This window comes from Otolemur garnettii, unplaced genomic scaffold, assembly GCF_000181295.1.
Source record: "Otolemur garnettii isolate 467f Iridium unplaced genomic scaffold, OtoGar3 scaffold00024, whole genome shotgun sequence".
NCBI classification, from domain to species: domain Eukaryota; kingdom Metazoa; phylum Chordata; class Mammalia; order Primates; family Galagidae; genus Otolemur; species Otolemur garnettii.
This window is the reverse complement of record NW_003852419.1, coordinates 5,192,349-5,203,512: the sequence shown is the minus strand read 5'-3', so window position 1 is coordinate 5,203,512 and position 11,164 is coordinate 5,192,349. Positions and strand designations below refer to the sequence as shown.

The window sequence follows — 11,164 nt, the reverse complement described above, 5'->3', positions numbered from 1 at the left end:
AAAAAAAAAAAAAAGAAAATTGTATTTATAGTAGAAATTTTAGAAGCAATAGAAAAGTAAAAAAGAAAATCACAACTCTAATTCATGACTCAGGATGATCTTTGTTAACAGTTTTTAGTCATTGTTTTGTACATGAAATATACATACTATTTTACAAAAGTGAATCTTTCTTTCTTTTCTTTTCTTTTTCTTTCTTTCTTTTTTTTTTTTGAATAGTCTTTCTGTTGCCCAGGCTGGAGTTCTGTGGCATCAGCCTAGCTCATAGCAACTTCAAATTCCTAGATTCAAGTGATCTTCCTGCCTCAGCCTCCCTGTAGCTGGGTCTACAAGCTCCTGTGGTTCTCACTTCTGCTCAGGCTGGTCTGGAACTCCTGAGCTCAAACAATCCACCCTCCTCAGCTCTCAGAGTGCTAGGATTACAGGTGTTAGCCAGCATGCCTGGCCCCCGAAATGAATTATTCTTTATGGACTTTGCAGCCTGTTCATTTTGAACATCTCTTCCTATTATTATGACAGACTGCATTTTGATGTTACTGTTTAGTAGTAAAACTAGATGCTGCTTTTTAGCAACCCGGAAGTTACACTCCCAGTGACTTCCCTTGAGGGGGGCCATAGGAAGTAATACTAATAATGGGCAAAATGGGTTAAAGAAATTTTTCTAAACATTGTAGGGTGGCATACTTCCAGAGTCTTACCTAAGAGCCTTTTAGGATGGGTGAGGAGGGCTGTAATGCCTCTGCTTCAGAGCCTCAGGCTCAGAGAGTAGAGACCGCAGCAGCTCTGAGCTGAGCTCTGTGTATGGTGTGTGTGAGGGTATGACCAGTTCTTTATGCTTTATCTTTACTGTTGTAGGTTTGGGGCTGTGAGCTACAATTGCCTAGTTAGAAATCACTGGTCCTTGGCTCGGCTCCTGTGGCTCAAGTGGCTAAGGCTCCAGCTGCACACACCTGAGCTGGCGGGTTTAAATCCAGCCAAATAACAATGACGGCTGCAACCAAAAAATAGCTGGGCATTGTGGCGGGCACCTGTAGTCCCAGCCACTTGGGAGGCAGAGGCAGGAGAATCTCTTGAGCCCAGGAGTTGGAGGTTGCTGTAAGCTGTGATGCCATGGCATTCTACACAGGAAGACAGCTTGAGGCTTTGTCTCAAAAAAAAAAAAAAAAAGAAATCACTGGTCCTTGTTATCTGGCAGAATCTGTTCTTTCTTTTGGAAAGTGAATGTTAGTTCAGGTCTTTGGGGTTTTTTTTATTATTTATTATTATTATTATTTTGAGACAGAGCCTCAAGCTGTCACCCTGGGTAGAGTTCTGTGATGTCACAACTCACAGCAACCTTCTACTCCTGGGCTTAAGCGAATCTCTTGCCTCAGCATCCCAAGTAGCTGGGACTACAGGCACCTGCCACAACACCCAGCTATTTTTTGGTTGTTGTTGTCGTTGTTATTTGGCAGGCCTAGGCTGGATTCGAACCCACCAGCTCTGGTGTATGTGGCTGGCACCTTAGCCACTTGAGCTACAGGCACCGAGTCTGTTTTATTTTTATTTATTTATTTTTTTGAGACAGAGTTTCTGTTTTGTCCTTGGTAGAGTGCCATGGTGTCACAGCTCATAGCAACCTCAAACTCTTGGGCTTAAGCGATTCTCTTGCCTCAGCCTCCCAAGTAGCTGGGACTTAGGCGCCTGCCACAATGCCCAGCTATTTTTTGTTGCAGTTGTCATTGTTTAGCAGGCCTGGGCTGGGTTTGAACCCTCCAGCCTCAATGTATGTGGCTGGCGACATAACCACTGTGCTACAGGCACCAAGCCCAGGTCTTTGTTTTTGTATGTAGGTCTCTTGGCCATCTCTCACCTTGTTTTCTGAGATTAGTCTGTAAGCCCCAGGAAGGACCAGAACTTTCAGTTAAACCAAAAGTTATGGAAGGCCTTCCCCTGGGCGGGGATTCCAGATGGGGACGAAGTACTCCCTGCTCTCAGGGAGCTTGCTCTATAGCTGCTGGTGTTGCCTTGTTGACCATAATTCCAAGTGTAGCCAAACCCCGGGGTATTGATGGAATCCTAATTTCCGTGTGACTTTCCTTTCTAGTGCTTAGTCACTGGTTATTGCCACTATCACAGTGCTGGGAGGTGGAGAAGGACCTTACTGTTCTCTTCTCTGTGTCCACTGCCACAGACCTTGATCTAACATTCTTATCACTGCCATGTTCCTGCCTGAAGTCCTGCCTTTGACATTTCATGCGTTCCCCACTGTGCGGCCACCTGAGTCATTCTGAAGCCACACTCTGGTCCTGTCTCTCATTCTGATTGTTAGAGATTCCTGCTTATCCTCAGGAAATGTTCAGTCCTTGGCCTAGTGTGCAAAGCCACATCCACTGCAACCTGTCCAACCTTTGCAGCCCACCCCCCTTCTATCGCTTCCTCTGCTCCAGGCTTCAGTCCTGCTAAACTATTTGTGGTTCTTTCCACTTGAGGGCACCTGCCACTCTGCTCCCACCATTCCTGTTGTCCTTCAGTCTCTGTAGGAGACCAGCTAAAGTGTCCTACCAGGTCTGTCAGCCTTCTCTGATTTTCCTTCACTCAGGAGAAACCACTTTCTTTGAGCCCTGAGAAGGTTTTTTCTTTTTCTAGTACATCTTACCTTCTGCCTTTCTTTGTGCTCTTGGGAGAAGGTATTTCTCTCAATGGAGGCTGTAAGTATCTGGTAGGCAGGAATAATCTTTGAATCTCCTTACGCTTTCACAAAGTTGCTTGGCACTCTGAAGGTGCTTCAGGAAAGGACATTTGAGTGTGGGGACCTGGAGTGCCCAGAGCCTTCCCATAGTCTAGTAGCAGAGCTGACCTTGGGCTAGTTTGGTGTGCTCTCTTCCCTCCCTGGCTGCTTCCTCAGGTTTTGCAGGAGCACACCGGGACAAGCCTTGAAAGAAACCTTCGCTCTGATACTCTGTCTTCATCGTCTGTGTTTCCCATCTTACAGATACTGGTGACCATGAGATCCCTGCAGCTGCTGAGAACCCCTTTCCTGTGCACCCTGCTGTGGGCCTTCTGTGCCCCAGGTGCCATGGCTGAGGGGGCTGAGCCAAGCATCTCCCATCCCAGCAGCGCAGGCCTGGATAAGAACGCGGTGCACGACCAAGAGTACGTATCCGGCCCGGGCTGTGGTCCAGGGGCTTCTCCACCATTTGCAGCTGCAGTGCTCAGTTCTCTTCTTCCTCCTATTTGTGTGGCTCTTTGACATTTTTCAAGGATGACATTTATTCCCTGTAACCACCTATAAGGCAGGCATTCGTTTTTCATCATTATATCACAGTTGGCGGCTCTTGAGGCCCAAATTACTTGTCTGAATCCAGTCTCTCTCTTGTAGCACGGATAGACAGACGCAGACACGGGGATATACACACATACACAGACACACAGTAGTGATGGCAGAATCCAGACAATAACTAAGGTGTCTTGACTCTTAACAAGATCTTTTTTTAAATGAACACATTCACACATCGTATCATCTGTAGCTTTTGTCCTGGGCCAGTTAGTCCCACCCATCATTCTTGGTTATCCTTGAATTACTTTTAAAAATATATTTTTAATCAATGCCCCCAAAATCTTATAACAAAAGTCTAATAATAATAATAAAGAGGAAAAAAACACTGTAATCTTGCCAGCATAACAGATGCACTGTGTACACTCTGCTCCTTTCCTGGCCTTGTCTACGTGTGTCATCCTTGAGTGCTGCCTGCTGCTCCTGCTAGTTTTTTTTCTGAGCTGGAAGAAGTTTAAGATCTTGAACTTTTCAGAGTCCTTAATGTTTGGCGTGATCCCAGTGTCTCTGCCAAGTGGTCTAAGTCTGACTGTTGTTCTTTAGGCATATCATGGAGCATCTAGAAGGTGTCATCAACAAACCAGAGGCGGAGATGTCCCCACAAGAGCTGCAGCTCCACTATTTCAAAATGCATGATTATGATGGCAATAATCTGCTCGACGGTTTGGAACTCTCCACGGCCATCACGCATGTCCATAAGGAGGTAGGTCCAGCAGTGGCTTGTGGGGCCATGTCTCAGATAGCCCCCCTTTGGTCCCCAACCTTGATGACCTGTGCTGTGTTTGGCTTGAGGGGGCCATATCTCAGATGGCCCCTCTTTTGTCCCCGACCTTGATGACCTGTGCTATCTTTGGGCATCAAGAGTGCTGCTTTTCCTTTCTGTGCTCTGTTCTGCTTCTTCCTGGTTAACTGCCCCTCCCTCAAAGAGTGACCTGCTGAGGCGGAAGCCTCAGGACTGGGCATTTGTGTCTTTACAAGTGCTGTAGACATTGCTGCCCCACACCAGGATTGGAGAAGCAGTGCCTCAAAAGGCAGATTATAGTCAGACTGCAGGGCAGGGGAGGAGTGACTTCATTTGAGGATAATAGTGAGTCGGGGGACCAAGGCACATGGCAGTTGTTGAGGGTTTGTGTGATACTGTACAGGGCTCTGTAATTTCCGAAGCTCTTTGAGGTAGGTTAGAGATCTTACTGGAGCTTTGCAATATCTTGAGTAGGCAGGGACAGGCATTGTTATTACTCCCATTTTCTAGAAGAGGAAACTAAAGTTAAGATCTTATGCCTCCAGATAATCATGTTATTCCCCTCTGCCACATAGGCATAGTGGTAAGGTGTGTGTGATCACATTTGCTGCCAGGAGTGCAGGTTGGGGTTGGCTTGAAGGCAGCAGGGAATGCTAACAGTTTCACACAGGCAAACTGCACTGTTTTGGGAAGATTCTTCCCTGTGGCAGGTAGACTAATGGATGTGAGGAGGACATAGCATTAGGGAGAGAGATTAAGATTCAGCAGTCCTGGCAGATGAGACTGGTGGATGTGGGCAATGTGGCAGAGGAAGAGACAGCCACAGATGTGAATGGTCTTAGCTTAGCCCCCAGCATGGAGAGCCCGGCTGCCCCTGCTTCTGGAGCAAGGGAAATCCTTTCTTCCCACAGACCTCAGCAGGTCCTACTCATTGGTAGTGCCTTCTTCCTCTTGTTTTGATGCCAAGGTGTTTTGTCACTTTATCAAGAAAATTGTGTACAGAGCTGACCCTTGGGAGGGCTTGGGTTTTTTCTCTAGGATGGGTTTACGTGTCGTGATATTTGTGTAACTCACAGTTCTCTGTATGCCAGACCCAGTTTTCCACAACGAACATGTGTTGCTTTGTGATTAGAAAAGATGCACAGAAATTGTCAAAACAAATAAGCATGAGCCTGCTGTGAAGTGACTTTTTTTTAAGCTGGCAAATGTAATTTCTAAATTGGATTATTAACTGGCTCTGTATCTGATACATAGTTTTGTGAATTCCTAGCAACAATGACCTACTACGTTGAAAGAGTTTTTAGATTTGTATGAACATGGGCATTTTGGACATCAGCTAAGCATCTCTTCCGGTAAAATGTGCACCTTATCATTATTTACTTTGTATTTTGTAGGAGGGGAGCGAACAGGCACCACTAATGAGTGAAGAGGAACTGATTAGCATAATAGACGGCGTCTTGAGAGATGATGACAAGAACAATGATGGCTACATTGACTATGCTGAATTTGCAAAGTCACTGCAGTAAACCTTATTTGACCATCTCATAGTTCTATGCGAATGTGACCCATGATAATGTGATTGAACACTTTTGGTAATGCAAAATAACTCATTTCCACTTACTGCTGCAGCATTTGGTAAAAACCTGTAGCAATTTGTTACACTGGGGTGAGAAAGAAGTCAAAAGAAATAGAAGAGAAATGGGACATCTTGTATTCCCAAGTTCTTTTAAAGCTCTTATTGGACAGGGCTTGCTTAAAGTGTCTTTTTAAGAATATTGAATAATTGGAGCTGAGCACTCAGGAACTTGACTGTAGTAAAATACTGCTAGTTTCGTAATTTTAATTCATGCTACCTGAAAAGTAAGAAAACAAGCTTTGCCAAGTGGACACACTTTTCAGTTAACAGTGAAGGAATGGAAGGAATGCCAAATGTTTTCTGTGTGGGGTCCTGTCTCTTCAGGTGAACACGGTCAGTATTCCGTAAACTTTCCCTGGTCTAAATGATTACTTGCTGTGGGCAAGTGGATATTTATTAGGCTATTTCAAAGCCACAACATAAGAAGAAAGTCAAATATTGAGTTCAGTTGGCCACAGAGTCTAAGATTCTGTATCCTCTGGCATTTTGGAAATGATCTACCACTGGCCTAAGTGATTAACCTTTTTCAGATTTTTCAATGTTTTATACTACTACTGCCACGTGCTTATACTTTGTTTCTTTTCTGTCTTCATTCTGGGAGAGACCTTGAATTTAAACATGTTCTCTAACCAATAGAAAATGTTTTAGCTTTCTTGATGTTTCTATTTCACTCTTCTTTCTAGAGTTTTGTTTTGCAGTTTAGGAACTGTTAGGCGGGTGAGGACTTCATATAGCAGGGGCAAAACTACTAGCTGGTCTAGCCCAGGTGGGAAGTGACAAGATCGTTCACCAAACCCAGTGATTGGCTTGATGTAAGTTCTGTTTAGAAGGAATATTGTTTAAATTATCTCTTCTAAATTGAATACATGGATTCTTTTCAAATCAAGAAAGATTTTTAGAAAAGAAAGCCCAACAACTCTTTTCACAGTATGACTCTCAATAGTATTTGAAAATGAGAAGCAGCAGCAGAGTATAATTTGGTTTATTGGACGTGATGGACATGCATTAATGGAAAACCTGAAATGGTGGTTGGATGGGAAAAAGAAACTGCATAAAATTTGCTGTAAGACGTATAGAGACTTATTTTCTTTATTAAAGTATTCTTATAAGAAAACATATGTATTTGTAAAAATGGTTTCCTGTGTTAAGTATTTGTGCAATCAGAGCTGACTTGTAAACTATTCTTATAGTATTTCATTATTTTGAAAGATTTATATAATGAATTCTGGAAATATGACTGATAAATAAAACTGATGAAACAAAATAAAGAGCAATTCTTTTTGTCTACACAGTCAGCTTCTGCTGTGCGATGGGTTGCTTTGTTTAACATATGTGTCTATATTTGTCTGCTCTTATCCGGTCCCATAACCAGGCACGGCTATACCCTGCTCCTTTTGCAGGAGTAAATTAGGTGTTTTTCTTCTGAATGAAATCACTTTTGGATCTTTATTCTCTAGCCAAATTCAGATCATGAGACTTCTCTAGGAGAACACACAGTGTTTTTTGCTTGAGTCTGCTGACTATTTTTTCTTCACCAGAAAATTTAACTAGATGGCATTATTGAAAACATCCCAGGTCCAAGCAAAAAAAGCAATCTTCCCTGGCATTTTGGGAAAGACAAAGTTTTGCCTATTAAAAAGAAAGTGTTGGCTTGGTGCCTGTAGCTCAACGGGCTAAGACGCCAGCCATGTACACCTAAGGTGGCGGGTTCAAATCCAGCCTGGACTCGCCAAACAACAATAATGGCTGCAACCAAAAAATAGCCGGGCGTTGTGGTGGTCGCTTGTGGTCCCAGCTACTTGGGAGGGTGAGGCAGGAGACTCGCTTGAGCCCAGGAGTTGGAGGTTGCTGTGAGCTGTAATGCCACGGCACTCTACCCAGGGGGACAGCTTGAGGCTCTGTCTCAAAAAAAAAAAAGGAAGTGTCCATTGCCTTTTCTTTCCCCCAAGACCCTTGCACCTTACTCGGGCTCTTCTTCCAGGGATGCCCCTCTGGATGGATATCATGTATGGGGAGGGAAAGAAGTAGATCTTGAGAAATTTGAATCTCCCCCCTAAATGGACAATCCCGAACACCCTCCTCCTCTGTGGCCGGCTGCTTTTGTAATTATTCCAAAGTGAATGATTCTGTCACCTTTGTGGTCCTGCTTGTCTGCCTTTCCTTACAGAAAATTCCCCTGATGGGAGAAGAGCCTGTGATATCAGGGACACAGAGCGATTTGCAGTTCCTTGCTCACACCCTCTGTCTCCCCTATGTGAGACCTTGGCCTTCGCTTACTGCCTACCTCAAGAGTTTTTCTAAATGGAAAAGGGACATCTCTGTACCTCACTTTCCTTATTTCTAGAATGGAGATAAATACATCCAGGAGAGGCAGCCTTATGTGAAGAAAGAGCACAAGCTTTGGACTCAGGCAGACCTGAGTTGAAATCTTGGGCCTACTACCCCTTAGCTCTGAAGTTTTTAGACTTTTAAGTTCTTGTCTAAAAAATAACTATAATAGAAGTTACCTACACAATGGTTAAGAGGATTAACAAAATGAAAGAAAGTAGATAAAGCACCTGGTACAGGGCATGGCACGGAGCAAGTGCCTGTCCCCCAGGCTGTCTGAAGAGCCCAAGCCCTTTCCTCATTGAAGAGTGGGGCCTGGGAGGGCTGTCAAGGAACAATGACTCCTCAGGGGTACAGAACAAAGGGTCTTTTCTGCCGCTTATATTCCTTCATAAAAATACTGAGTGAATGAATGAATGCTCTCTCAAGGGAGAAACTAAGAGTCCCGTCGAGTGCCAAGGATTGAAATAGAGCCAGACCAAAAGAGTTTGCAGTCATCTGGTCTCATGACAGGTGACTTGTGGCTTTAGTGGGCCCTCCTCTACCTCTGCAGAATCTGGAGGTTGACAACAGAAATCAAGTCGGAGAGCTCTCAGCTTGGGAATGCTGAAGCCAAGAAGAGTAGGGATGGGGGACTGTGTTGAAAACAGAACCGCAGTGAACTGTATGTGATCACAGAGCCCCAAAGGCCAGCAGACAGGCTCATATGCCCTGGGAATGAGGGTAAAAGTTTCCATTCCTGCAGAAACTGAATTCACTCAAGAAAAGGACCTCCATATTTCAAATTGTATATAAACCCAGCACATTGTACTCCATGACTGCATTAATGTACACAGCTATGATTTAATAATAAAAAAAAGAAAGGACCTCCAAGTCCTGACCTTTAGCGGTTCATGTGAAAAATCTGCATGGCCACCTGCCCCCCACCACATAGAGAAGCCCTCAAACGAGGCTGTCCACACCCTGATAGTGTCTCATCAGCTTGTTCATGTCTCACTGCAGTATAAATGGATTCCTGAGGATCAGAAGACAGTTGGAAGAAACTTTTGATGTGCAAGGGACAGAAACCAAAACAAACTGAGAAAAGGAGCATTGAAGAAATTGAGATAAAAACATATAATGAGCGTCCTCAGAGAAGAGAGATCGATCACATCCATAAAACAAAGATGCCAATGAAAAAGGAACCCGTGGAAAAGAGAATCTAGGAATTAAAAATGTGATACTCACTCCCCACGTTTTTCACTAAAAGGGCTAAAACAGGCCAGAGAAATCTCCCAGAATGTAGAACAAAAAAATAAACAGATGAGTGATAGCAGAGAAAGGATAAGAAAAGAAGCTCTTTTGAGGACATTCAATATCTAACTCCTAGGAGTTACTAGGAAGAGAAAATGGGAAGTGTGATGGGGGTGTGGAGAAGTAACCAACCCACTCAAAGTGGAGTAAGAAACAAGCAAATGGTGGGGGGAGGGGAAGGGGAGAATCTGCTGGCCACGTTCCTGAGATGGCTTCAGACCTGACCCAATTCTGGAACTTACCCTGCCACTGCCACCGGGAGCTGCCTTAGCTCTGTTCACAGGTTCCGCATAGGGACAGGATGGCGGCAGTGGTTCCAAGCATCCTTCCCAGCTTCCAGTCCCTCAGAGAAGAAAGCCTATCTCTGGCTCTGCGTCCTGGAAAGATCTACGGCGTAGTGCTAAGATAAGAGAATGAACTCCGGCATCAGACTACTTTAAAGCGAGTCCTGCCTGGTTTTGCCATTTAATGCTGTGTCCTACTGCCGCTGTGCCTCAGTTTCCTCAGCTGATAACAATGATAGTATTGCCTCATCTGGCTGCTGTGAGGACTAATTGAATTAATGTGTAAAACCCTAAAAAAAGGGCCTGGACAGAGGAAGCACTTTATCAGTGTCAGCCACAATCATTATTCCGAGTTCATTCTGAACTAATTACCAAAGCCAGGGCCGTGCCACACAGGCCAACTGGCTCAGGCCTTGGTTAATGCTTCATCCCCACGGAGGGGCTAGAGCCCCACTAGTAATAAAATGATTGAAAGTGGGAGGAAGCCTTTCAGGGAGGGAAATCAGTACCATTACCAGAAGAGGAGGATGGGAGCTAATGCGTGGTCTGCCAGAGGGTGATGAGCATTTGACTGTTTAATTTTTCCAGAGAAATCTCCTTGCTCCCCCCTATCCAATGGTCTAGCCCTATGGCTCTGCTGAGACCATTATTATACTGTATTTGAAGGCACAGCCATTCAGCAGAGCAGTCCAGGGGGCTCTGGGTACCCCACCTGTTCTCGCCTGCCCCTCCACTCTCAGCATGAGAGGAAACTGTGTTAGTTGTTCAGTCAGAACATCATCATCTGATTTTGGCCCCTGACTGGAATCACCCATACTTACCTCCCAAGAACAAAGAATGCTTTTCAGACATAGGCCAAACTAAAACCATTTTAGGAAAAAAAAAATTCAGCTATGAAAAGCTATGCAAGGGTCATTTGAACCAATCTACACCTCTTGACAGCCCAACCCAAAGTGTCCACACTGGGGTTGCTTCTGCCCACTCTGGGCATTCCCGAGGATCCATGAATTCCCCAGGATATCAACAGAGCCCCTCAGGGAGCTGTTGCCTGATCAAGTTGGAAGATCTGCCTACAAAAGCTGTCACCTACACAAGTCCCACTTCCAGGAGGAGGGATTGGAACTATGTCAAGAACACACAGAGAGAGACTAGAGAAACAGAAGTGTGTGCAGAAGGGAAGGTCAGGGACACGTTGGTCTATGGTCAAGACACAGAGGAGCACCAGGGCACTGAATTGCAGCCGGGAATGTGGCCAGGAAGGTCCACAGGGTGATGTATGAGGATAAACCTTTAGCAAGTGGAATTCAAGGGAGGGGATGTCAAACGTAATTGAGTTTTATAATAATGCTCTTTAAGACCTTCAATTTCCTGCTCTGTGTTCGACTACACAACTGTAATTCAATCTCTCACTTTTGGTGCTATAGGAATAAAATACTGATATTTTATTACAAACATAATACATTTACCCTACACATAACTTGAATATACAGAATAGACAATAGTCTCACTTAATGCCGCCCCTAAATTACGTTGTACCTCCTTTTGATTTTCTGTTTCTTTTTTGTTTT

At 44.5% G+C, this 11,164-nt stretch overlaps 1 protein-coding gene across 1 annotated transcript in view; it reads left to right on the top strand.

The window, feature by feature from the left end:
- Positions 1–6,949, top strand: part of MCFD2 (multiple coagulation factor deficiency 2) — an 11,477-nt gene extending 4,528 nt beyond the window's left edge. Inside the window, exons 2-4 of the mRNA XM_012804027.1 lie at positions 2,972–3,132; positions 3,857–4,016; positions 5,450–6,949. Coding sequence (XP_012659481.1) covers positions 2,984–3,132; positions 3,857–4,016; positions 5,450–5,581 — 441 coding nt within the window. The 5' untranslated portion in view covers positions 2,972–2,983 and the 3' untranslated portion in view covers positions 5,582–6,949. The remainder of the gene's footprint in view (positions 1–2,971; positions 3,133–3,856; positions 4,017–5,449) is intronic.
- The last annotated feature ends 4,215 nt before the right edge of the window (positions 6,950–11,164 follow it).